The 26,586-nt window shown below is 38.8% G+C and overlaps 3 protein-coding genes across 18 annotated transcripts in view; 1 reads left to right on the top strand and 2 right to left on the bottom strand.

The window, feature by feature from the left end:
• Positions 1–745: 745 nt before the first annotated feature.
• Positions 746–4,445, bottom strand: GTF2H5 (general transcription factor IIH subunit 5). 3 transcript variants are annotated; one of them, XM_015858310.3, is made up of 3 exons: positions 4,413–4,445; positions 4,037–4,153; positions 746–1,788 (listed from the first exon to the last, which is right to left on the bottom strand). In XM_015858310.3, exons 2-3 carry the CDS (start codon positions 4,069–4,071, stop codon positions 1,608–1,610), a joined length of 216 nt encoding a protein of 71 aa, XP_015713796.1. In that variant the 5' UTR covers positions 4,072–4,153; positions 4,413–4,445; the 3' UTR covers positions 746–1,607. The 3 variants fall into 3 exon arrangements, with proteins under 3 accessions (XP_015713796.1, XP_015713797.1, XP_015713795.1); XM_015858311.3 differs by having other exon boundaries at positions 4,419–4,445; XM_015858309.2 differs by having other exon boundaries at positions 4,292–4,421.
• A 36-nt stretch (positions 4,446–4,481) lies between these two features.
• On the top strand, positions 4,482–22,390 carry SERAC1 (serine active site containing 1). Of its 8 annotated transcripts, none has more exons than XR_014944791.1 (18): positions 4,482–4,529; positions 5,639–5,730; positions 7,045–7,081; positions 7,413–7,549; positions 7,827–7,916; positions 8,172–8,303; positions 10,350–10,471; positions 11,212–11,340; positions 11,580–11,693; positions 13,092–13,254; positions 14,910–15,060; positions 15,892–16,033; positions 16,783–16,883; positions 17,093–17,138; positions 17,755–17,852; positions 18,408–18,590; positions 19,092–19,235; positions 19,904–22,390. XR_014944791.1 is itself a non-coding variant. In XM_032443545.2 (18 exons), the coding sequence occupies exons 3-18, from the start codon at positions 6,323–6,325 to the stop codon at positions 20,038–20,040; spliced, it is 1,965 nt and encodes a 654-aa protein (XP_032299436.2). In that variant the 5' UTR covers positions 4,482–4,529; positions 5,639–5,730; positions 6,289–6,322; the 3' UTR covers positions 20,041–22,390. The 8 variants fall into 8 exon arrangements, 5 of the variants coding, with proteins under 5 accessions (XP_032299436.2, XP_085399609.1, XP_015713791.2 ...); XR_014944790.1 differs by having other exon boundaries at positions 13,092–13,344; XM_032443545.2 differs by lacking the exon at positions 17,093–17,138 and adding an exon at positions 6,289–6,407.
• Positions 22,391–24,359: 1,969 nt separating this feature from the next.
• SYNJ2 (synaptojanin 2) overlaps positions 24,360–26,586 on the bottom strand; it is a 57,758-nt gene continuing 55,531 nt past the window's right edge. For all 7 annotated transcript variants that reach the window (XM_015858301.3, XM_015858304.2, XM_085543481.1 and 4 more), the window contains one exon: positions 24,360–25,491. In XM_015858301.3, the coding sequence (XP_015713787.2) occupies positions 24,727–25,491 (765 nt within the window). In that variant the 3' untranslated portion in view covers positions 24,360–24,726. The remainder of the gene's footprint in view (positions 25,492–26,586) is intronic.

Genomic DNA, 26,586 nt, shown 5'->3' with positions numbered 1-26,586 from the left:
ACCTATTAGAAATTTCTTGTTGGTTGCTAAGTCATAACACCAAAGATTTAATTTAGGAAAAATCTGTTTTCCCATCACTGAAAACCTACAAAGTGTATTGAAATACTTACGTATAGCAAACATAAGCCTTGCCAATGTCTAAGTTATACAACAGACATGGAGATCTAATCCTGACATAGCGAGTAATGCCTCATTTCACTAATCATTAAGCAATACCAGCTTTCATGGGATCATTTGTGAAAGTCAGTGCAGAGAGAGGGCTCAAATCCTCTGTGGAATTGGGAAATTTGGAAAGATTTGTTAGAAAAGCTTACTAATTTTCTTCAATGGCTTATTATCTGGTTGGAAAAGTCTCTCTTTATGTACATATTTATATATAGACAGCTATATTGCAGCAATGCAGTTTTCCATCAATATTACTTTCAGAGACCTACTTTTGAAGGCTCAGCTTGAGGGTGACTGAAATTTGACGTTTATGGTGATGATGCCAACTAAGAAAAGTTAAAATAAACCACATTAATAAAACCATGAAATCCCATCACTTACATAGAAAAGGATCTTGTTAATACACAGAACTCTGTGAGGTCACCTCAAGTACATGAGAACAAACTAGAAAGATGTTCTATCTACTCATTACACATGCAGATTTTTTACACTTTCAATGTAAAGAAATGAGGACTTATCTTTACAAATTTTATCAAAGGGGCAATAGGGGGCAAAGAGCTAAAACAAAAACAAAATCAAATTTCTTCTTATTAAATAGAGCAAACAACTCTTTATTTTCGCCTTCCTATTCACAAAGGTTCTTGCAATTACATACTAGCTTCAGTAAAAAAAAAACAACAAAAAAAAAACCAACCACACAAGCAGTTATACCTAAAGGATTGGTCTCAATTTGGTGCTGCCCCTTCAATTTGCCACTGTTGATATGCAAATAACCAGTTTACAACTCGTTGTTATGATGCACGATTCACCCTGTGTCAAAACCTTAAATTCTCACCACCACTCCCCAAACTCAGAACAACACAGAAATGATAATGCTGGTAAAAGTAGGTAATTATTATGAGGTACGTGTAACATGTGTGACAAAAAAATAAAGCCAAACTATTATTTTGGTATCCAAAACTCATAAAGTTAAAGAAGTATTTGATTTCATCTGACCATGCCTCCAATGTATGGGGATGCTCCATCAAGCACAGACTTGCTTTACATTCAATCAGTCACTCTATAAGCAAATTTAATCAATTCCACAGGAATATAACACATCAGAAAGGTTCATAAGGGATTCCAATACAGAAACATCACTCATTTCTGGGTCATACCATTTCACAAGATAACTCTAAAGGAAAACCAGAAATCACGCATCAAAAAGACCCCTCTGCATGTTCTTAAGTGTATCATTTTATGGATTTTAATAAAGACACTATAATATTTCAAAGTGAAAAATAAAATTCAGTTCAAGAGTATTTTGGCTATGAAAATTACTCACTTTCTGAAATAGCCACTTTAATGCAGAACTTACTAACCACAGTCTATTAAAACAGTAACAACCCAAACTACTGAAATTTGCTTTTTCAGAATTGGCAGCAATCTCATTTCTCATCTTTTTACTTCTGAGTAATAGGAAAAGAGTTTTGGTCCATTAACTCGCCCACTCTCTCCTGAAGGAAGTTAACCAGCTCTGCTAATACAAAGACATGAGTTTCATCCAGGTCTTGTATGATGAACTTCTTTCCCAAAGCATTTGACTCATCCAAGTAGAGCAGAAACTGCTTCATTGCTGGGTCACTGTAGAGACAAATACACATCAGATTCCACCTCATTGTAATAAGATACAGCTAAAAATTAAGAACATCCTTTTAAGACATTCTCAAAGTTCTCTGGAAAATTGTACCAACTTCAAGAGCTGCTCGCAATCAAAAGAATGTTAGAAGAAAGACAAGGTTTACACAAAGAAGCAATGAAAATGATACCAAAAGTGGGTGGTCCTCAGTCTTCTTCTACACACTCTTTTTGATGGGTGCACAGAGGTTTATTTTTGCTTGTTTCTTTCAGATGTACCTTACCAACACACTATGAGTACCAGACAGCATAAGCTGGTATGCCCAGGCATATGTCAGGCAATACACACATATTTTCACATAATCAACATACAGGAGTGCACTCAGTGCCAGTAGATGTACGTTACAGCAGAAACACCGATCTTATTCAGCATTTGAAGATTATAATCCTTGAGATTTTGTCCTCAGAACAGTTTAGCTATATACTGGAATAATACAGAGGGAAGGAAGAAATCTGTATATTATCAGCATTTCATAGTTTTATTTTAATGTTTTACTTTAATGTTTAACACATTCAGAAGTATTTATTTTTTCCAAACTTCTTGCTGACTTTTTACCTAACATGCCCTGGAAAAGCTGAGTTGTGAAAAATTGGTATCTGAAAAGTAAACAAGGGGACAGGTTTGTAATCTGCTCTCAGGATGGACTCATCAGCTACCATTATGCAAAGGCAAGAAGGAAACAAGAAAGCAACCAGCAGCTAGAAAAGCCAACATAAAAGTGAGTTACCCAAGGGGCTGTTCAAACTCTGATGGCATAACAGATGCTACAGACTTCTTGTCAGGCAAACTATTTCCTTCCAGGGAGGATAATAAAGTTTCAAGCTAATACTAAATGGGAAATGATCACAATATTGTACAGGAACACACAAATCTTCCAGAGCAAGTAAAATAAATTGCAAAAAAACTACAAGGCTCTACTGTCTGCTTGAGATATTAGAATTTCTTGTTTTGCTAGTCAACAACTCTGCTTTGGGTGTCTTGAGAAAACGCAGGAAGGCCATTTCTTGCGTTCAGGTTTATCAGCATAGTAGCACGCAGCCAAATTGGAGCAGAGAAACTTTTTGTGATAGAGGAATTCATGCTCCAAGCTGCTCATACCAAACTATGAGGCATTCAGATGTGAGCTGGCTAATGTCCAGTCAGCTCAGAAGTAAACAACAGTAGGCAGACAGCTGTATGCACCATGAAGGATGTTCTGCACTCATGCAGTTACAGTCTGTTAATATGTTTACAATTTAAACATACAGCAGAAATCCTGTACATAATGTAATGATATATAATGACTCCACAAACTTTGAGTGACACTTTCTTTAACCTGGAGGTAATTCTTATCAGAACCTTAGTCTAGGGACTTCAGACTGTATAGAAACAAATGGACTGCACGGATATGCACAGCTAACTGTCTGAAATTATGAGCATATTCATTTTAGAGTAGCCAGCCTTGAGTGTGCGAACTGGAATTGATAAAAAAAGAAAACAAAAGACGAAACATGGACAAATTTCCCTTTAGAATCAGAACACATCACCCAGGATGAAAACTAATTAACATTATTTACAATATAACAAACAAGATGAATACATGATGGTTAAGTATAAGCAGAAAACAACATATCTGAAAATATGAGTCTGGAATTAAGATTACCCACAACTGTCTCTCTCCTTCTTCCCTTAAAGACCATGCCTTTCATCTGTCTGTTTGCTCAGTGTCACAGAATCACAGAATGACCCGGGTTGGAAGGGACCTCAAGGATCATGTAGTTCCAACCCCCCTGCCTGGCAGGGCCACCAAACATACACCTTTACTAGATCAGGTTGCCCAGGGCCCCGTCCAACCTGGTCTTGAACACCTCCAAGGACAGGGCATCCACAACCTCCCTGGGCAGCCTGTTCTAGGGCGTAACCACTCTCCTAGTGAAGAACTTCCCCCTAACATCCAACCTAAATCTTTCCTCCTTCAACTTGGATCTATTGCCCCGTGTCCTGCTATTGTCAGCCCTTTCGAAGAGTTTACTCCCCTCCTGGGTGTAGGTTCCCTTCAGTTATTGAAAGGCTGCAATAAAGTCACCCCGCAGCCTTCTCTTCTCCAGGCTGAAGTTTACAGCAAATGCATTTTTGGGCCTAGAATCTTAAAAGCACCTAAAGTATTTCCAGTCCTAAAGAAACAGTTGAGTAGATGCTGATGCTGTCACTAACCATTCAATCAGGACGCCCTTCAGAACATTCACCATCCTCGCAGCTCTCACAAACGCTGCAAGGTGCGGGTGGCAGCAAAGACTCCTGTTTGAGGTTACAGATAACAGCAGATGAAACCTGTAAGACAAAGAAACGCTTTAGTTGAACTCAGCGACCCAGGACCCCCCTCGCCCCGCCAGCACCCAGAGCGGCTCTGCCCCATCCCCCCACCCACTTCTCCGACAGCAGCCCAGCCTCCCGTTGCCGTGTGCGAACCGTGGCGTTGCGAAAGGCGGCCGGGGCGAAGGCAGACAGGCTCCAACCCGTCCCTAGGTTAAACCGAGGACGGCGAACGAGAAGCTCCGGCCCAGCAACCCCAACCACTGCCCCCACATACACGTACTACGCAAGTGCAGCCCTCGCTCCTCCTATTGCCCTCCTGACACTGTGCGGCGTGATGACGTTAAGTGCGTGAGCGACGGTGCCGGCTGCGAAGGGAGATAGGAAGCGGAAGGTACGGGTAGCGCTGTGGAGAGAGGGGGATGGCGGCGGGGCAGTAGGAGGGGCCAGGGATGGGGTCTGTCCGTGGTCCGATGATTGTGTTTGTCAAACCTCAGCCTTGAAGCCCCTCCTGGCGTGGGGCTGGCCGCTGGCATTGCCCCACTTGTGCGGAGGCGACCGCAGGGAGAGCGTGCTTATCAGAAATGTAATAAATGAAGTCAGTGGATAAGTGCAGTGCTGAAAGGAGACAGGGCAGAAAGTTGGTGCATACAGTAATCGGTGCTTTCACATGGCTTGAATCGCCTCATTGCTTAACACTACAACTGTACATTCACTGAACCTCAATCTGTAGATGCTAAAATACATCCCTTATTAACTGTGATGTTACAGGGTATGTCAGCAAGAAAAGACAAACGTTTCCAAATCTGACTTGCCTACAATGTATATGAGTTAGAGCCTGCTAAGTCAAAATACAAGACTTGGGTGTTAAGATAAAATTAATTATGAACAGCTAATTACTAAGTCATATGCTGTACTCAGCACTGTCTTCATGTGAACATGATGCATTTAAGTGAGGATTACTAGGAAATTGGAAAAGGCCTCACACAGAATCACAGAATTGTAGGGGTTGGAAGGGACCTCTAGAGATCATCGAGTCCAACCCCCCTGACAAAGCAGGCTCCCTACACCACGTCACACAGGTAGGCGTCCAGGCTGGTCTTGAATATCTCCAGAGAAGGAGACTCCACCACCTCCATGGGCAGCCTGTTCCAGTGCTCCGTCACCCTCACTGTAAAGAATCACAGAATCACTGTAAAGAATCACAGAAAAATGCCTCTGCCTCAAAGCAGAGCAGGTAGTCAGAGATGGATACATACCAGTATTAGCATAAATATGTAATTGCATGAAGCTTTTCTGTAAACTTTTGCTGTAACCAAAATGCAAACTACTAAATTCAGGAGTTTATAGGCTTTTTAATTTTTACTTAGAGTGCTTTATAATGCACAAAATAACATAAATATGCTTTACAACCTTTCCTGTAAAAAGGGAAACATGGCTACAAGTTTTCTGTTGTAATTGCCAAATCAATTTATTTATTTTTTTCTTTTTCTGAACATACAGAATGTCAGTGGCTGCTTACTGCATATTTTGCTGTAGACAAATAGGAACTTCTGGCCCAGCCACCAAACAGCACCCATCTTGGAATAATATAAGTAAGTACAGTTCTGTAAGTATCAATCAAAGGTGTTATTAAAAGAAGAAAAGGTCTGTGTGGGTGTAACACTGGGCATGATGAAGTGACAAGAAGAGACCTAAATCTCCACATAACTTGTGATCAAAGCTTTTATTTTCCTGAAGCGGATGTCTGCTTCTGGCTTGCTTTGCATTGCAGTAGTAACACTAGATTATGTAGATGATGGAAGTCCCACCAAAATACAACCTCATTAAATTATTTTAAATTACTTCTGTTTCTTCTTTGGTCATTTTTTAATGATTAGCACAATGAAAGCATTGCATCCATAAAGAGTTTGTAACAGAGCAGCAATCGAACAAACCTTGTTTCTCTCTCCTTCTGTAGTGAATTTTTTTTCCTCTTCTTTAAGTTCTATGATCATCCCTGCTTAGTCTCTGCTTTCTTTAATGCCTTGTGTATAGAACTGTAAGAATTTTTGTTTTAAGGTGTATTTTCCAGCACTAAAAGTCAGGACATTTCTTACCATTTCTGCTCTTTGGGAATCACTGCATTTTTTTGTTTGTTTCTTTTTTGCCAGTTATTTCTTTGGCATGTAACTGCTTCTTGTCTGCATGCCACAATTCTTAAAGTCAGAAGCTGATGGCAGTGGGTCTAGGGCAAACCTTCATGCTGAAGAAAACCAATTATTCATGATAGGTGAGATACATTCCATTGGGTTTGCTGCTAGTCATAGCAATAGAGTTGCACTGTATTTACAACCTTAAGTCTAGATAATCAGCTGAACTTCACCCAGGACAAATAATTCAAATCTGACATGAATCCTCACATTTAAAAGGGAAGGTGCTGTAAGTGGCATGTGTTTATTCAACTCTTTGCTCTGTAAGTTATATTTTTCAAGAAATTCCACTCAATCTATTTGCTTAGGGAGATTCTGCAGGGATTTTCATGTACACTGAATACCCAGTCAAGAAGAACAAGTTGACTCCTTAACATAGTGTGGAGGTTCAAGCAAATGCTGATGATATAGACAGAATTTTTCCTGTTGATTCTTGCAGCTGAGCACAAAATGTAATTGATGAGTAGCAACACTCAAAGTAAATAACAGCGGTAAGAAACATTTTGTTGCCTAGATTAAGAAAGCAGGAAATTCTAATTCTGCAAGATTTTATTTAATTTTAAATTTAAGTTGTGATTTTCTAAAAGCCAGACAAAAATAGAAAAAAAGCTTATTCAGAGTTCCTGAAATTCCTACTGTCTGATAATCACACGTTATCTATTTATACTGACTTGATACATACAAGTTTGTTTGACATGATCTTTTTCATTTTTCAAGGAAAAATTGCAAAAGTAACTGGATCGCTTATACTAGGGTAAGTTGTAACCAGCAAGCTTATATGTAAATTACATATACAGTGAAAACTTCAATTCACGTTACTTTCAAAAAGTGTGACAGTATTTGAGGAGTTTAAATATGCTGTATTTTTGAAGCATATCTTCTGGTAGATTGACTTATTTTAATTATATTAGAGTTTCTTTTCTGTGCTAAATTGATGTAATCAATGGACTTCTATGTATTTGGTAAAATCTGGTATTTGTAATTAACAAATAAAGGATGATTTATGCCAAAATCATTGTTAAGATAATTTTGCCTTTATCTTCCTCTTTTTTAATAGTATTCACATAGTTTTCTTTCATTTAAAGAGGTTTTGTATTCATTACATATGAAGTTTGGTCCTTAAAGAAGTTACTGCAAATCGATACTCAAGCTATACATCAAGAAAAGCTTAAATCCCACGTGTATATACGTACATCTTCTCTAAATCGAAATGAATATCAAGGTAAGATATGTCACTGTTTTGAAACGAAAGATAAAATTAACAGCATACAGAATTTCTGGACTTTACTTGTATAGCCAGATACATTTATTGAGATGTGACAAAAATAGTTTTCTTTGCAATGTCACCTAATTTATTTTTCTTGAAGATATATATCCATACAAAGTTATCTCAAAGTATAAATATGACTATCTGAAAAGAAATAAAAGCCAGCCAGCATCTTGAAATAATTTGCAATATCTGTCTTTCAAACTTAAATAATCTAAAAATGCTCTTTTAGGAATCACATACCAAGCCAGAAAAGAAATCCATAGAGCAGTAAGGAGAATACTCAAGGCAGAAGCTAAAATTTTCCGGAGACCTTTTAATGGTAGGTGTGAAAAGTGTGGCTTTACCTGTGAATAGCACTCTATAGAAAAACCTAAACCAGGGAGGTTGTGAGTGTCATTCTGTCCTATTTTACTGCAGCAATTTGATGTTAAAATATTTCTCTGAATTACTACTAACAACTAATTTTGAAGCATTAAAAAGAACAGATTATTTCTTTTTAATTCAGTGAAATAGAAATGTGCCTGTTAAAATGCTCATTAGGAATAATTTGGGTTTTATGTGTTTTCTGCTAAAGAACGCTTTAGTACGTTTGATGGAGAAGATCATGAATGTGCCTTATGGCTCCTCTTAAAAAGGGCTCAGTCAGAAGACAAAGAGGTCCGACTGCAGGCTGTGCAAGAGCTGGCAAAGAACACTCACTGGCATGGTAATGTATGCTAGTGTAGCTCAATTCATCTAAAAAAAAATGTAACAATGTCTCCATTATCTGCTTCTAAGCTTCTGCTCCTACCCTGGAAAAATTGCTAGTATCTGAAAGAGGTGTCATTTGATCCAGAATTAGTTTTTCTTTACTCTGCAAGCAGTTTTTTTGTTCCTAATACTCTTCCTCGTTACAATCAGAAAGATCAACATGGTGGAAGGGTGATACAGGAGTATAATAGCAAAGGGACTAGCATGAGTGGAATGGTGTTACAAAGGAAAAAGAAACATGCTCACCCATCTCCAAAGACCTAGGCTTTCAAGGAAAACTCCACAGGAGAGGGATCTCCAGAAAGAGATGCTTTCCCAGTGGCAGTCAGCCCTTAAATGAGCCTTTAGGCCTTCACCTGTGCTCTCAGGGCTGACCAGATCCTTTCAGGCCTTGACTCAACAGTTACCATACACAGCACATAACTGCAGTGTGGGCCTCTCTCTACTCCCCCACCAGATTATCAGGACCACCATTTAGAATGATGCTGCCTTGGTGCTAGAGAGAACTTCAGGTTCGTTAGCTCCCTGGCCTTCTGGAGATGTTAAGAATGTCACTGGTTCTGGTAGTAATTGCTGTAAGGCTTTGCCAGAAAGGGGTTTAAGGCTATGGTTCAGTTTTTTTAAAAAAAAATATAAATAAATGGTTAGGAGATGATAGGTAACCACAGCATAACAGTGGTGGCAAACTAGAAATAGAGGACTTGCACATACGAGCATTGTAAATAAACCATTTTCTGTCCTAGTTGTTACTGTTACCTTAATACTGGAACATCTGAAGGATTTTGAACTTTTCACAAATGTATTCCACAGAGAAAAAATACTTTGATTTAATGCCACAGTAGCATCAGTTACATTATTATTACATTACGTGTCATAAACTTACCAACAAGTAGGAAATCTTACCCCTTTGTTACTGTAACGCTGTAACAGGATGGAAAGTACAGTGATAATAGCTGTGCGGCAAAATCTTTGGCTACAGCAAATGAGAATGAGCTGCAGATGCAAAAATGAAGGAAAAGAGCTGCTTACCCTTGGAAGGCCTTAGGAGATGCCCTCACCTCCACTACCAACTTTTAAATGAGGTCTGGGAAGGGGTGGATCCTGATTCCACCCCTTTCAGTCACTCAGGGCATTGCATGCACCTGAGCTCCCCTGGGTTGGCTCTGCCTTCCCACCGGGTGCTCAGTCACTGTTTCAGGCCATGACTTGCATTTCCACTGCAGTTATCTACTTCAGTATCTTCTTAAACATACTATAAAGCATGGTATAGAACTTAAGGTTCTCCAGTTCTTCTTAAAGCAGCAAATGACCTTGAACTCCCAAGTAAAGTGTATATATACACACCCTTTTCTCCACTCCATCACTAGTCTGTATAAACAACATAGCACTCTAACCCACTCTGATTCTAGTAGTAGAGTCAGTTAACATCTTGTGCAATTCCACACAGTGGAGTGTATGTTGCTTCAGACCGCCTCTTTCAAACTCTAATTATCCCAAACTATTTATGTGAAAAAGTTGTTGAAAAAGTTGAAAACCTGAAAGACAGATGTACCTAAACTGTGTGTACTAATTCAGTATGGCCAGCATTCATGTGAGAAGGCTGCTAGCAGATGTTCTCAGTCAGTTTTAAACTCAGGTTTTTAATACTGTATGCAGGGAAAAAAAAAGGCAAATTTTTACTCTAGGCAAGGTTTAGGCTTGAATTGGTAGTTCTTGCATTCTTTTCACAGTAGCAATACTGAACTTTTGTTTTCGCAAGTGTTCAACTCATATGAGAATCTTTATCTAGCATATTTGTAATCAACAGGTCTGTTTTGTTTTAGCATAGTGCTGGTCTAACAACTGCTATTTTTGCCTTCTGGAATTTGTGACTACAAAGTCAGAGCTTATTAAGGAGACTGCAGAGAGGTTTTTCTTAACTTAGAAAACAAATTAGAAATTAAATACAAATGATATATCTACAATCAGTTTTAACCTTAATGCTGGAGTTCTTGTGCTACAGATTATCAGTATGGTACAGTTGCCCAAACCTGTGATCAAAGGACTGCTATAGGTTTGGCTCGATCCAAAGATATCGACCTTCGCTTTTTCCTGCCTCCACCATCATTGCCAAAAATGAAAAATGTAAGTAAATGGAAAAAAGGTACCAACTGACTCTTGCTTGTCTTTAGTACTTTCATTGTTAATGACCATACTAAAACAGAATTCTTCAAAAGTAAAAAATGAGTACTAAAATGAAAACCAAAGCATCACTGTAACACACCTCAGGATCATGTCTGTATTAGTGAATTATGTGATGCAAAGAGCTGGAGTTGGATTACTGTTCTTTGTATGTCCAAACTACACATTCAGCAGCAATGTAATTTGTGCAAATCACAAGTGTGATGCATACCCTGCTGTCCATGCCTAAAAGGCAATGCACTAATATTTCAGTGATCATAGATTGCCTTGATGACACTGACAGAATCCTACACATAGAGAGCTCTCCTGGAGGACCTTGCATGTTCACTGCTAGTGTGGTACTCTAAGTAATGCTCTGGCACACAGCTTTAACTTTCATTATGTCAAGTATGAAAACCCTTTTGAATATACTATATAACTCCCAAGTGCAGATACAAGGCAAAACAGCCACAAAGTATGAAGCTTAAGGCTTACTTTTCATCACCCAGGTGGCTGGTTTTAGTATTAACAACCTCCAAAATTTTATGGGAATAAGTGTTAAACCCAAATTGCAGAGCGCTGAAGTCTAGGTCTTACTAACATAGCTTCTTCAATATTTAAGATCTTTGTTTTCTTCCATGCTGTGTTTTGTTTCAGAATTAAAAAAAAAGCTGAATTAAACTATTTGTGTTTACTTCTCACAGGACTGTCTCATAGAAGATGAACTTCGTTTGCTCTTAGTTTCTTTACCACAGTCTGGTCTTGATCCATGTGTCAAGTACTTCACATCTCTTGCTTTACGTGAAAGTAGTCAGACTCTTGCTGCTCAGAGGGTGAGTTCCCACTTACAGAATAGAACTGTTTGGTTTCTTTCTTCCTTCAGAGCTCAAAGACACAAACCTATTTCCACCGTGCGCGCTGCTATATAATTTATACACTTAAAAATGCATATGTGCTGAGCACTCTTTAAGAGATTTCTGTAGATCATTACACACATAGCATTCTAGTTTAGAAATGTTTATTTTAGGTAACCATTTGGAACGTGATATAGTTTTACTGTTTCTCCTTTCAGGGAGGCCTGTGGTGTTTTGGGGGAAATGGACTTCCATACTGTGAGACATTGAGTAAAGTTCCTTCAGAGACAGTAGAACTCTTCTGCCTGCAAGCTTTAGTGCAACATTCTAAGGTAACTGTCTTTTTTAAACTACAACTGAAAAACTACATTTATAAATATTCTTTTCTAAGGTTGTAATATATTGGGAAAGAGCTGCCTTTCTATCATCTCCTAGCTGCTAGCCCCTCTATAAGAACTTTCAGAGAACTCATACTGACGTGAACCATAAGGAAGCATTACAAACTCATTTTTCTGATGCCAGTTGCCTCTGTAACAATCAGGAAGATAAATGCAGTAGAATGGCAAAACAGGACATGTAATGACAAAGAGACTAGCACTACAGAAAGGTTTTACAAAGGAAAAGAAAAAGTGCTCACCCATCTCTGAAGATCTAGGCTCACAGAAAAAAATTCCACAAGAGAAGAATTCACAACCAGAGAACCTTTCACAGTGGCAGTCAGCCCTTAAATGAGGTCTAAGAGAGGTGCAGCCAGGCTCCACCTCTTCCAATCATACAGCTGGATTGCCTTCACCTGTGCTCCCAGGGCTGACTGGGTCCTTTCCCCAGGTGCTCAATCAGTGATTCAGACCTTGATTCAACAGTTTCCATACAGCCTCTACGTTCTATTATTATTTCTTATTAGCCTGTGTAAGTTCCTCGAGTTTCTCAGAAGTCTTGAACATTGAAAAATAGTGTGGGGAATGCTAAATTGTTGTTTGTAGTAGGGATGAATAAAGTGTGGTTTGCTAGTATTCCTTTCACAACTTCCATATGCGTAGAAATTCTGATGTAGTCTAGAATTTTTTATATTCTAGGTTTTCCATTCAATCAAGTTGTGACTGTACTTACACAGAATGCCTCTGTCTTCGTTAGAACTGACCACAATATGTTGTTAAGCACTGTAGACACGTTCAAGTCACAAGAATTAGATCAGTATTGGTGGTTGATGCTACTACTGATCAGTCTTTGATCATCTGCTTGAACTAGAATCTATCATTGCCCTTAATATCAGTAATGATAGCAATGCTATTAGGAGAGTAAAAATGCCTGTGTATTTCAAAGAGGAAGTATTCTAACAGTTTCGCTTTAGGTGGTAGACAGTAAGAGGCTTCCATTGGCAGTGCTTTAACAAATGCAGGCAGTTGTCCTGTTTAGATTCTTATCACTTGTAATTTGGTCATGCTAAATGGATATCAGTCTCATTTTCCTCTGATGTGAGGAGAGTATAGTGATGACACTTAGTATCTTTCAGGTTGTCAATCGATACATACCATGCATTCAACACAATAAAATATTTACTCCATCTTGGGCTAGGGAATAATAAATATTAAATGAATAAGAACCCTTATGTAAGAAGGGCCATATTATATCAGCTCATAAAACTTCTCTACTTTCTGTACTAGCAGCATCACAAGGAAACTTTTGCAGAATATCTACTTACTGTCATTGTGTTTACTGTATGATGCTAGGTTTCATCTCACTGTGATAAAATTGAAGCTCACGGCGGCCTTCAGCTGCTGCAGAAGATATACCAGCTACGTAAAGATTCTGCAAAAATACAGAGAAACATAATTCGCATTATTGGAAATATGGCTTTGGATGAACGTCTTCATTCATCCATAGTACGTGCAGGTAAAAGGAAAGCAAGCACAAGCAGCCTGAATACCAGACTGCCAGTTCTATATTCTGAATTTTTCACTGAATTCAGTGCTATTGTAAAATGTAAGGGACTGTGATGGTGGTTTGTTTTTCATATGTATGTTTTGTATGAGTGTGTATGGCTTTTTTCTTGTTTTTTGTTTCTTTTTGTTAAATAAAACAGAAATAGTTTAGACAGCATTGGTTTAAGAACTTGTGCATGTTGTCTAGATGATATGTGTCAGAGCTAGAGGCACTGTAAGTCTTTGAAGGATGGTGAAAATTGGGACTTCTGATGTTTAGTTCAAATTACAGACAAAAATCTTTTAAATTTCCTGCTCTCACAGATCATCTATGTCATCAGTCTTTTTTTTTCCAATTTACTGTGTTTTAGTCTCATAAAGGAACAGATCAGCTTGTAGTCCTTGTATTTTGGAATAAAATAAAACATGCCTTCCCACTCTCCCTTGGTTTGCATCAAACTAGTAACTAAGAACAAATGACAGTAGCAGGAGGCAGAGATGAACTCTCACAACCTCTGGTGCCTGTGGGTGCCCTCGCATCCTGCTGTTCATGCTTCTTATTCAGCTGCTCCAGTTTGCAGCCCAACCCTTACCCAGCTCGCTCTTGCTGAGGAAGTTTTCCACCAGATTCTTAACAGCACTTCAGTCCGCTCTGTGAGCAAGTTTCATTTGAGAAATTTTTCTTCACAAATTCTTTTTTTGTCAATTTTTACACTGTTCCCATTTGTACTTGTATGTATGTATGCTCTGAATATTCAGTTCTTCCCTATCTGCTTAGATTTTAATGATTTTTCCTCATTCATCACAGATCTTTACAATCATTATGACTCAGTTTTCTCTAAAAGTATTTTAAGTGCTCTTTGTGTGTGTGTGTGTATTCCTTTGCATGTCTCTACTCTGTGAGCATCCTCATCCATGTCTAAAAACCACTAAGTTTCGTTTTCAGGTAATAGTCTGTAAAGTGTTTATTTTTTATTGAGATAGCTATGACTTAAAGCTTCATTGAGGAAAGAATAGTTCTGTCAACTATTCTTTCACGTTTCTCGAGTGTAAACAGAATTTTTTGTTTTTGTTTTGTTCTAGAATAGCATGAGAATTTTAATTACATAAATGTTTTTGCACTCTGGAATTTAAAATTAAAAGTCATTGTTCAGAGCAAGCATCAATTTTTTCCACCTGCTCTTATTCCTGTGTGCTGTTCCCTTTCTTTCCTGTGCTTTGAGTTTCATTTTCTCTCTGAAACATTCATTATCACTGTCTGTTTTGCATCTTGGCTGCAGAAAGAGAATCAAGACCTGTTCTCTGTCTGACTGCTGCACTGACCTGCTGATACACTTTGTTTTCCTCCTGGGAAGGGGTTCTGCTTCAGATTATAAGATAAATAGTAGCAAAATACATGACCTCAACACCATACTGGATTTTTTTATTTTGCCATTTCCACTTATCCAGCATTGGCTTTCCTGCAGTAAAGAGAAGTGGGTTAAGTAATTTATTTCGGTATTACCATTCTTAGATTCTAATGCCTGTTTTCATAATTACTGCTGCTGGGAAGGATGATTGTGAATTTTCTTGTTGGGATGATATTTCTCGTTACTTAACCTGCTACTTTATATTTTTTCAATGTAGGTTGGGTTTCTGTACTTGCAGAAGTAATGAAATCCCCTCATGTCATTCAGTCTTCTCACGCATCCAGAGCTTTGGCTAACCTAGACAGGGACACAGTGCAAGAAAAGTATCCAGATGGTGTTTATGTCTTACATCCACAATATCGTAGCAGGTAATGCAGGAGAAACTGTACATGCTGTAATTTGAGCTATTTGCTATAATGTTCAGTTACAGAGATTCAGAAGAGTGGATGCAGAGTGCAGCTCTACTTTAGTTACCTGCTCCTCTGGTTCTTGATGGATTGACTAGACTGAATGTAGCTCCTCTAATGTGAGAACAACATTGTGCTCAGAGCTGTCCATAGCAACGAAAAGAGTGTTCCTGTATTGCTTGGAAAATCTAGACACAAACCATTAAATGAATTATGGTTTTGCAGCCATTGTACTGGCGTGTCTTGGGTAATTGATAATCATCATCTTGGGTAATCATCAATAATTGATGCCTAGCAATTATTCTGCTGATAGCAGCCCATTGGCCTCAGCTACAGTAAAAGAAACTGAGGCTTCTTTTTTTCTTTGTAGAGAATGTTTATCTGGGACTTAAGCAGTCTCCAACATGCTATGTCACTTAGCAGTAACTATTCTTGGGGTCATTTGTGTTAGTAGAGACGGTGGGATCAGACAGTGAAGGTCTCACTAGGCTGCATTAATAGTAGTGGGAGAGAACATTGTTTTTCATTACAGAAGAATATGAAACAGGAGTTTGGTACTTTACGTAACTCTTTCAAAATCTCTCTTATGGGTGAATTTGTGTTTTTCATCTTGATCTGAGTATCTTCTGTGAAATATCATGCAATATCATGGCATGTTGTCCATAATACAGGGACCTATGTATAGTATTTCAAATAACATTTAGATATCCCCTAGGATAAGCATTCTGTCTAAATTTAATTTGCTAAAAGAATGTCTGTCATCTGTCTTTTACAAATGCCTTTCTACGTCAGTCAGCCCATCAGAGCAGACATCCTTTTTGTTCATGGTCTTTTGGGAGCAGCATTTAAAACCTGGCGACAGCAAGACATTGACCAACCTGTGGATAAAAAGGCTTCAGAAGTGCAAGAGGAATACAGCCAGTGCTGGCCAAAGGTAAGAAGACAGTGCAATTTTCTCAAACAAATACTGTTTTTTCATTAGTGGGAGCTGTCTAGAGAATTAGATGACTTCTAATCTGTTTTAGAAGTAGCACATTTTGTGTTCTTCACATGGTTTTTGTTTGCAAAATGAAATTTTCAACAGATTATTCTTGCAAAGGAAAATCTCTGCTAAAGTTAATGCACTCAGTGTCATTCTTCTGGTAGCGAAAGAGGAGGCAATGTACACTTTCCTCATGCTCTCATTCTTTTAAATGAAATTCTACCATGTAGAAAAAGATACGTGGAATCACATTTTTTATTTCTTACATGAATGTCTGAGTACCTCAGTTTTTCAAGTTTGCCTTATAAAAATTATTGGTAAATAAGTAATGACTGCTTCAAGCAACTCACATTGATGTAACCACTGAAGCGTATCTGCAAAACTTAAACTCATCAGTCCCATTGGCCATTTTCATAATTGTTGTTCTGCCTTGGAGAGGGAGCCAGGGATGTGCAAATTAGCAATCCACTCCAGCCTTTGCCTTCATTTTGATTAGAAAATTGTCAAGGGTTTGACAGTCTTTAATAAAAAAACCAAACAACAGTGCAGGTGTAAGATGTGTTTGAGGATTCATGAAGAACAGAAGTTGAACTTGATACCACCTTCACGATAACAGCTTTGCGCCATTGTTGATAAAGTGTTTGCAAGAGTTTTTCTATTACTTAAGTAATAATCTCTTTTTGGTGTTTTTCTTTGTTCAGACATGGCTGGCTTCAGACTGTCCCACCCTTAGAATCATATCTGTGGAGTATGACACCCGTTTGAGTGACTGGAAAGCAAAATGTCCTGTTGAGCCTCACAGGTAACAAATGCATGTCTGTGATTTGGAGGGGTGGACAGGAGGGAGACCTATAGGGCTAATTGTTTGAATAACCTATGGTGAAACAATGAAATTAACTTTTCTTGTTGTATTTGAAAATAAAATTTAGAAAAATTGTTGCTAAAGTCGTGGTTTTCTCAAGCTTTTTATCCTCATGAGTTAACTTGTGTCAAATTCTTAATTTCTTACAGACTGCTTCATGTGTCTTCATTGTCTTCAGTGTCTGCAGGCACTAAGGTGGTCTATTGATTTAGATATAACATTAGTTAGTTATAGTTTTGTTTCTTTAGGGGAATATTTATTAAGCTTAAAATGACCCAACAGTACTTTGTAAGTATAACAAAAGACTTGCTGTATTATGACTTGACATTATCAAGAAGATAATGTATTTTTTATCACAGAATGGAAAACTGCATTACCTGCAATATATGCTCACCCATGTATATAGTAGTTGATTATTTTATAGCTTGATGTGCTTAATCAAAGGTGAAAGACATGTTTTGCTTTTGTAAAATGATAATACAATTTCATAAAAATGTGAAAATTGATTCATTTAGAAGATGTGATTTGCAGAACTAAAACTAAAGGAAGTAACCAATAAGTGAAATTAAAATAGCAATTTCTAGTAAGACCAAGAAACTGAACACATTTCAATTGCCGTTGTCCTTGTGAAGCTGACCTTAAAAAGTTCTTGACATCTTTAGTTTTCAGTGTAGCAACAACAATTAAGTAATCAATGTTTTATTTACTGAATTCACAATTGTAAAATTCCAGCATTGAAAGTTTATTCCCTTTAAGGCTGGTATTCAACTTACCATGTTCCTTTGTGCTTGTGTTTGTTTATTCCTTACAGGACGTCTATTGCCTACAGGAGCAACGAGCTTCTGGAGAAGCTCAGAGCTGCTGGGATTGGAGAGAGACCCCTGGTGTGGGTGTCACACAGCATGGGCGGTGAGTGCATTGCCTGTCTGGCAGAATGCTTTTATTTATCTGCTGTTACGTTTCAGAATGAGATTATAACCAAATCCAGTTTGAAAGGCAGTTATTTGCAATATTTGGTGATGTAGAACACTTGCAACGATCTGAAAATGTAAAATAGATGCCAGTTTTCCTGCTGTGTTGTTTTCAGTAGCACACACATTTTGAATGGATTTTTATTCCTGTTTGTTTGTACCGTGTTGATTCAAAAACACAAAAATCAGTGAATTGAAATTCATGCAAGTGGAAATTCAGAGGCAGAATTGTCTCCATCGTCTGGCATATATTAAGTGTCATTAGTAACACTCAAAGCAAATAAAAAAGCCTATGGAGTGGGATTTATGTTGTTCAATTAACATTTTATTTTAATGCCTCAGTTGTTTTTTCCAACCTGATCTGACATATTTGACACCATAAGGACTAATCAAATGAGGCAAGAGTATGGTTAGTTGCTTCATGGCTAATATAGCACCATCATTATTTTCACAATGGTTTAAATTGGTGCATTAATTCAGCTTCTGTTGCCAGGTCTTCTAGTGAAAAAGATGCTGGTGGATGCTTCCAAGAATCCAGAAATGGATAAAATTGTAAACAACACGAGAGGAATCATATTTTATAGTGTACCTCACCACGGCTCCCAGCTGGCTGAATATTCCATAAGTGCCAGATATCTTCTCTTTCCTTCTGTGGAAGTTAAAGAACTCAGCAAGGGTATGTTTGCTACTATTTAACAGTAGAGATCTCTGCTAATCTATTCATGATGCTTTGTTTCCTCTTTTTTTTTTTTTTTTTTTGTTTGTTTGTTTGTTTGTTTTTAAATCATGCTATCAGAAAAAGCTGGATAAAAACTACATCTGCCGTTTTTATACTTAGTGTTGTGGGTTAACTGACAAGAGTAGCTTTTCTATTTGATTGCAGGCACGAAGGGGGGTAAGAGAATCAGAACAAGTTTATAGAAGAGTAGTGTAGGTCATTTAGCAAGGTAGTAATGTGTGCTAGACTTCAGACTTCTGTCTTCTATATAAATTCCACATTATGCAGAAATAAATGTTACATATGATTGCTGGAAAAAGGAATTAGAAACAGAGCACTACTCCTTCTACTGGAGTTCTTAATTTTTCCAAAGCATTGTATTGGAATTGTAGTTTTGCAGACACGAGTTCTAATTTTCTGTTCAAGGTACACTGCAAAAACTGCGTTATCTTTTTACAGATTCTCCTGCCCTTAAAGTGCTGAATGATGAGTTCCTGTCTTTTGCCAAAGATAAGAAATTTACGGTACTGAGTTTTGCAGAAACCTTGCCAACACATATAGGCAGCATGTTGAAACTGCATGTCGTACCTCTGGAGTCAGCAAGTAAGTCAAATGGTCACTTAATTTTCTTTAATTTTATATATATTCCTGTAGGCATTGATAATAGGGGTTCTGTGGTAGGAAGACCTAGGAAAAAACATCTGTTATATTTGGGGTCTTTGTTTAAACTTTTGACTGTCTAAACTCAACTACAGTCTCCCTGCTGAGATAGGAGGCAGCTGTGTTTGTTGCTTATGATAGTAACTGTTAGTTTTGATTTTTCCATATGCCAACAATACTTAATGAAAAAATGCAGAATAGGCCCATGGTTGATGTTACATTGTAATAGTCCTTTACTTTATAATGAAGAGCAACTGATTGTCTTTGTATGGGTAGGCTGAATAGTGTTTCAGAATCTCCCACAAATTCCAGCTCTCTTCTTTAGAAAATAAGAAAGAAAATTAGTAAACTGCTAATAGGAATTCTTAATAAAGATAGTAAAACTCTGGACCTAATGGTTTATCAGTGTGGGTTTTGCAGCGATGTTTAGCCAATCAGACTACTAACAGCAGGTATTGATGCTTTTAGCACATTACATTTACAAGCCAAAGCAGTTAAAGGGAAGACGGGGAATTGCTTTTGAGAGAGCAATTGCTTAAGCAGGATGTGCTATTTAGTCTAGCTAACCTTACAAACTTTGATCATTATTTCTTCTTTTTTCTCTCTCCCAGAGTTGGGTATTGGAGAACTTATTCCAGTGGATGTAAATCATCTTAATATTTGTAAGCCAAAGAAGAAGGATGCTTTCCTGTACCAGCGTACATTGAAGTTCATTCAAGATGTTTTAGCCACTGACCTTGGGGAATGAGGTTTTTCCCATCCTTGCCTACTTCTCTTTAGTGTAACACAGTAACTTCTCCTAACAGTTGTTAGAGGATCTGCAAAGATACTATGTATGTCAATAGTATCTACTCCTAAAACAACTTTTGGTGCGCCTTGAACTTAAGAGAAGTCCCTAACTTATTTCTGAAATCTATTCAAAACAAATACAAACTGAAACATCCTCATACAAACCTGGCAAAAAGAAAAGGAGTGTTGGCTTAGAGTAATCATGATCTGTTGGCAAACTGTGTGCAGATTCTCCAGCAATCTGGCTGAGAATGGATGGAGATGTCCTTCTGGAGTAACACAGCTAGTGTATGGGGGATGCCCAGTGCATCTCCTCTTAGCCAAGAAAGGTTGCTCTGAAGGTAGGTGGTCTTCAGTAATATCTGTACGCATCTGGGACTGTAAGTCTCATGATTTGTATGAGAAACAATTGAGATGGTTATTTGTTATGTCAAAGGTGGAAGGAAGCATGTGATTGCCTTAAAGCTTTGGTTTACTGTCTGTGTTTAGTATGACAGAAGTCTCAGAAAATTCATGTGTGTGAAGGTAGCATTTTGGTTAGTGGCCCGATTATGGACATTTTTCTAATTTGTTTTTTTTTTTTTTTAATAGACTTACCCAGGTTTGTTAGCAAAGGCAGCATCTGTCTTCTGTCTGAAAAAAGAGATAAAAGCTTCACTAATTTCGGGAGGTTGTCTTGCATAAACAACCGTGGTTGATTTAATCCATTTGTATAAATGAGAAGAAAAAAAAATTAAGAAAAAAATCACAAATGTTTACATTCTTGTACATTTCTCTTTGAATCTTAGGGAATGACAAGATTACTTTCTGTAAGATAGTGTGTATCAAGTCAGACTGAGTGCAGTTCTGTGCTCGGTCATTTGCAAGGTACAGAAGGGAGGCCAGGATGTTCTTCTTGAAAAGCTCCATAGGATGTACTGAGTAGGTGTCCCCAGCTCACATTACTCGTTTAGATAGAATAGAATCATAGAATCACCAAGGTTGGAAAAGACCTAAAAGATGATGCAGTCCAACTGTTCACCTATTACCAGATGATCTTCAGCTGATTTAAGAAGAGCACTGAAGGTGCTCTCATGGGGTAAGACAGCTGCAAACCCCAACAAAGAAGCTGATGCTTGGAGTTTGGAGCTCAGATAGAGGGAAAATTAAAACAGGAAATAAAAATTGGGTGATTATATGATCCCAGTCGAAATGCAGAGGGTTCCACAGTGCTTAGAGCCCAAGTGCATTTATTGGTGTAGATACAGAGAAAGACAAAAAGGTGTTGTCTTACCAGAGTTTGTTTGTGTTAAGGACACCTTAACAGCACTTATGAGAAATACCTATTTTTAGAAAAATAATGGCAGCACTCCGTCACTTTTGTAAAGTCCTAGGTAGTTTGTAAGAGAAGCCCAGTCGAAGTGCCGTTTCTTTCCTACCTTCCTTTCTACTCCCAGCTCTCTCTGAAGACAAACAGGGTGTAATTAGACTGTATTTCTGTGGCTGACAGTTTGTTAAGTAAGGCCTGTATTGATGACAGGCAGAAGATATCTCTTAGCATCACTTGTATGATATGGATCTAATCTTACCAGCCTTAGAATAATGGCCCTAAAAGCTACCAGAGAGATGCAACACAGTCCTTTATGGGCTTGGTGCAGGTGTCATAGGCCATTGCTGCCCTGCTGGGTTCTGAGGCAGCTTTTTCTATTACAGAGAGAACACTATGTCTAAAAACACATTTTTTGGAAGTCGAGTCTTGCTGAAGTTGCATGATACAATTCACAACCTGCAGAACTACAGAGAATGTGCAGCACTACACTCACAAAAGAGCATTTTTCCCTGTAATTGAGATGTAGGAAAGAACATTAGATGGCAGTATTTCAGGTAGAAAGTGTAACAGAATTGTCATAACTTCTGAAGGGGTTTATCCTGTTTAAACTGTGGTTTAAACTTTAGAGTGTATATATATTAGAACACTTTGTACTCACAAAGTTGAGAGTATGTCAATCCCATTGCCAGTAGACTACTACTAATAACTGTTCCTGGTGTGACAAACCTTGTACTGATTTTAATGGACTTCTTTGGCATGAAGGGATTCAGATCATTGATGTTACACATTAATCTTGTTCAGTAATGCATCCGTGCTTTGTTACTGGAACTGGGACTCTCAAGACAATTTTCTCCTTTTTGTTATTAAATGTATACATGTGTAACCTTTAAAACTAATGTTTTCAGTTGTGCTTTTTTGGGAGTATAGTAACTAAATGTGTTTTTAAAAATGCAGTAAACATGTCACTAAATATATTAAAGGTGATTGACTGTATAAAGAATGCTGTGGTTTGTGCTTGCATTTATTGAAAACCTGTTTTGTAGTGATGGTCACATGCTGGAAGAATGTAATGTTTATCCTCCATCTGAGGTAAAAGGCATAGAAGTGTGGGCACAGCTGGTCATTGTGGTTTAGCCAGACCAAAGAGTTTTTGCTGTTGTGCTTCTAGGTTTTGCAAAAGGGCCTGTTGAGCCATATACAGACATTGGTTCTAGAACCTGAAGGCATTCTTGTCTGCTTCCTATTAGAAACTTAAGTTCTTATGCTTCCCTAGTGTCACATTAATTCCAAAGATTGTTTTTGTATAAATTCAGAGGATTAAAACTGTGCCCTGTGGCCAGGGGTGTGAATGGTGGTAGTTCATCTGTACAGTGGGACACAAGAGGTAAGATGGGAAGGACGTCACAAGGACATCAGTCTTTGCTCTTGGGATTGTCCAGCACTCCAGTAGTGATGAACACCTGCCTCTGAAAAGCACTTGGCATTGGGCAGAAGCGGGAAGGATAATACGTCAGGGCAGCACATTGCTCCCGCTGTGCTGCTGCTGTTTCAGTTGGGCTGTTTCTTTCTCCTGAGATGCAGTGACTGACAGGGACGTGCTGTTGCTGACGGCACTGACCAGTGAGCTGCAGGGACTCTTCTTTAATGGGCAGCTTGCCACAGATGCAGCCATCACTTAGAATGCTAGAGGCCACATACTTGTGTTCAGGGAGAGTAATAAAGTAGGTTTTATTTGACTTGTATAAATCTACTTTAGTTGGCCTTCTTGCTACAACTTACTTTCATTCCCATTTAGATTAGCTGTCCTAGAGCTGTTCAATATCTTTGCATGTGGAAATGATCATGTAACTTTCTTTTTTACCTCTCTTGATGTTTATACTGACACGTGTCCATAAATAATCATTATTTGTGAAGAGTCCAAGACTCTATGTGAGGAACTGACCAGCTGCCTCTTCCTGCTTCACCAACCTGCTCCCAAGGTAAACTTATGCTTCTACAAGAAGCTCAACTCAAGATTTCATGCATTTGTCTTCTGAGTTTTTTGGGGCGTTTTGTTTTGAAGTATCCAGCAAATGAGGGAGCAGAGGAGGAGAGTGCACAGAGAGAGGCAGGAGCCTCTTAGCAGATGCCTTTTGTTCAGTCTTGTGCTCGTGGCAGCAGGCTAGTGAAGTCGGAAGGCAGCTGAATTGTGGTTTCCAAGCAGCTGAGAACAAGTCAGTCAGAAAATCTTCCTGTAGGAAGAAGGAGAGAAAAAAATCAATTTCTTTTGTTATTAAATCAACAAGTTAGTGTGACGACTGCAAACAAATGGTATCTGTGCTGCTGCACAGCAGTACTATGCAGGCCAGTTGAGAGCCTGTACAATTGCAAACAGGCACCACGGATATCCTCCCTGAAATCATGGCCTTCTGAGAAGTGTGACTGCTGCTGGTTTGCTGATAAATGAGCAATGGCTCCATGAAGAAGATCATGCCTGCTCTGAGGTGAGGAGCACTGCTTCATGAGCTCACCAGGGTAAGTGACATATAGACTCACCTGCAACACCAGCCTGGCAGACTGGTGGAAAATGTCAGGGAGAAACAGGGCAGACACACAGGAGAGCTTGCCTGGAGTTTCAGCATTTGTAACTGGGGTGATGCTTTCCCTGCTAGGTTATCATATTTTGAACCGCAGAACTTGACCTTCTTTTAAAGCCTTTTGCTTGCAAGAACCTACACTGAACAGATTACTGTGTTCTGCTTCCCAGCCTCAGAGACCACACCTTGTATTTTACTTTCTATGCAGGAATGAGTTTAACAAGGAAAGCGCTATGGTCTGCCAGGACTGCAGCTATCTCCGTGCAGATAATGCCAAAGCCTTGTTTCCACTGTGGAAACTTACTGGCAGAATAATACCAGCATTACTGCTGTAGTTACACTGATACATGTTCCTCCTGCAGATATTTGTTCCAGAGTAAGTATAGCAGTCTATTCAAGGTAAGGGTACTTTATTTTAGGTGACAGAAATGGGTTAATATATACATTTCACATGAAAATGTTTTTTAATGACTTTTTTTTTTCCATACATGTTCTTGCATATGATTTCTAACTGAATAAAATATCTTCAGGTGGATTAAGAAAAAGAAATAACTTAGAATAAAGAACTTCTCAAACGAACTGGATAACATTAGGCTGTATATACTCTGTACACTTCCCTCCAGGGGCAGTTTCTTTGTCTTGAACCAAAATGAAAATGAAATGTAGCATGGACAGATGATGTATTTCCTTAAATAAAAACCTTCATGCAACATTTTGCATCGTTATTATTATTTCTACAGGAACATCAAGGGGATGAGTTTTACAATTCTAAATTATTATTTGTATTCTCCAAGCTGTTTTTGTTTTGTTCCAGGACAAGCAGTTTGTTGAACCCTTCTGACAGCGCACCATTGTCTTCATCATCACTGAATGTCACCCAGTGACTGGGGAGTTTCAAGTTTTCTAGACTGTGTGCTGCAGAAACTGCTGATGGTGCCTGGCTGGAAAGATGGCAGGAAGAATCTGTGTAGAGGTCCAAGAGATCAGTGTTCTTTGCAAGGGAGCTGCTATCCGAGAGCAGCGAAGGCTGGCCCTCTGCTACAGTAATTAATTCTGTATTGGGTGCCAGCTGTGTGACTGTGTTATTTTCTTGGCTGGCAGAGAGTGTAGAAACTGAGAGTGCAGAGCGCGTCGAGGCAACGTGAAGGACATCAGAGTCCTGAGACTGGGGGCAGCCAGGATTGTTGTTGTTGGAGTTGAACATTAACTCTCTAAGAAGTGGGTTGTCGCTGCTCTGGAGAACTTGCAGATGCAGAGCTGCAGGAGCTGACTTTTTTCTTCGTGGTGGCACCTTTGGGATGAAAGAAGCATTCCGGGGATTGGCCTCGTCTGTGCTTGGGGAGGGGGGCTGCCTATCACTGCTCCCCCTGCTCTCCTGAGGCTTCCCAGGTTGCGATGTTCTGGGCTTAGGGACTGGAATAATCTTGGTTGGACTGAGAATAGCTGCATCTTCTAGACAGGGCTCTGGCAAGCCAAAGGGGTCCTGCATTGCCTCTTGGTCAAATCGCTCTTCTCTAGATGTGGCCTGAGGGGGTAAGAAGGAACAATAAATCTGAGAACAAACATGGTACTTTAAACTCTGAGTCACCTTCTAGTGCAAGTTTTACTGATGGCATTGCTGAGAAAAGCTGACAGTACCAAAGAAAACAAGTGGTACAGAGAGAAGGCTTGACAGCACCATTTGAAACTATGCCTATTTGTTTCTTCCTCAAGCATTGTGCCTTGGATCAGTGTCTAAGCTTGCTATCATAGAATGGCCTGGGTTGAAAAGGTCCATAATGATCATCTAGTTTCAACCACCCCACCATATGCAGGGCCACCAACTACTAGGACCAGGCCATCTGAGGACAAGGATCCTCCAGCCCTGTTGACTCCTCCCTGCATGAAAAATACTTCTCTTTCTGAGCACCTCTTTCTCTAGTTAACATTTAGCTCCAGTTAACACAGTTCTGAAGAGTTATTTATTTGTTGCATCTCCTTACTGCCTAGCATTATTTAAGCAAAATGCATAGGTGGAAGTCTAACATGAGAGTCAAACTGAAATAGAGGAATTCCTCCAAGAGCTTTCATGCAATTAATGCCAAGGTAGCAGCACCTTTCAGCACTTTGTAGGAATGCCCTGTGCATGGGGGGAAGGATAAACATAAAATGAGTAGCCTTGGTTATTGAGTGATGAAGGAAAGGGTGCACAGGATGCTGCCTGTTTTTAATTCTTATGTGCCTCTGATAAGTGAAGATGGCTCAAACTCCATTAGACAGGAGTGAATGCCTTTGCAAGAGTTCTAACAGCACAGAGCTTGCTGTTAAAAATCTAAAAGGTTACGTATTTTTGTCTTAAGCTTCAATTGTTGCATTTCAACTGTTTAAGGTAAAAAAAAAAAAATTGTAGAGACAGTGTCATTGTAGAGACCTGACAGACAGACAGACAAAGAACTCACACCTACAGGTTTGTATCTTTAAGACCCTAATCTGTTGAGCAGAATCCAGAATCCAAAGTGAAACACTGAATCCCATTATCAGGAATGTGAGAAAAGTTGGATGAACAGGAAACAGAACAGCATACAGAGCAAGAAGCTGACATAGTATGGAGCAGTACACCCCAGCTGTGGTTAAAAAGAAG

Source organism: Coturnix japonica, chromosome 3 (genome assembly GCF_054131305.1).
Source record: "Coturnix japonica strain WE chromosome 3, WE-NBRP24, whole genome shotgun sequence".
In the NCBI taxonomy this organism is placed as follows: Eukaryota; Metazoa; Chordata; class Aves; order Galliformes; family Phasianidae; genus Coturnix; species Coturnix japonica.
This window is presented reverse-complemented; position numbering and strand designations above follow the sequence as displayed.

Excerpts from the sequence above, each read along its gene's own strand:
- GTF2H5 (XM_015858310.3), bottom strand. The coding sequence starts at position 4,071 with ATGGTGAATGTTCTGAAGGGCGTCCTGATTGAATG. Across the intron at positions 1,789-4,036 it reads AAGGGCGTCCTGATTGAATG|TGACCCAGCAATGAAGCAGT; the intron begins GTTAGTGACAGC and ends TTGTCTCTACAG.
- SERAC1 (XM_085543482.1), top strand. The coding sequence starts at position 5,640 with ATGTCAGTGGCTGCTTACTGCATATTTTGCTGTAGACAAATAGGAACT. Across the intron at positions 7,082-7,412 it reads ACTGGATCGCTTATACTAGG|AGGTTTTGTATTCATTACAT; the intron begins GTAAGTTGTAAC and ends TTTCATTTAAAG. Across the intron at positions 10,472-11,211 it reads CATTGCCAAAAATGAAAAAT|GACTGTCTCATAGAAGATGA; the intron begins GTAAGTAAATGG and ends TACTTCTCACAG.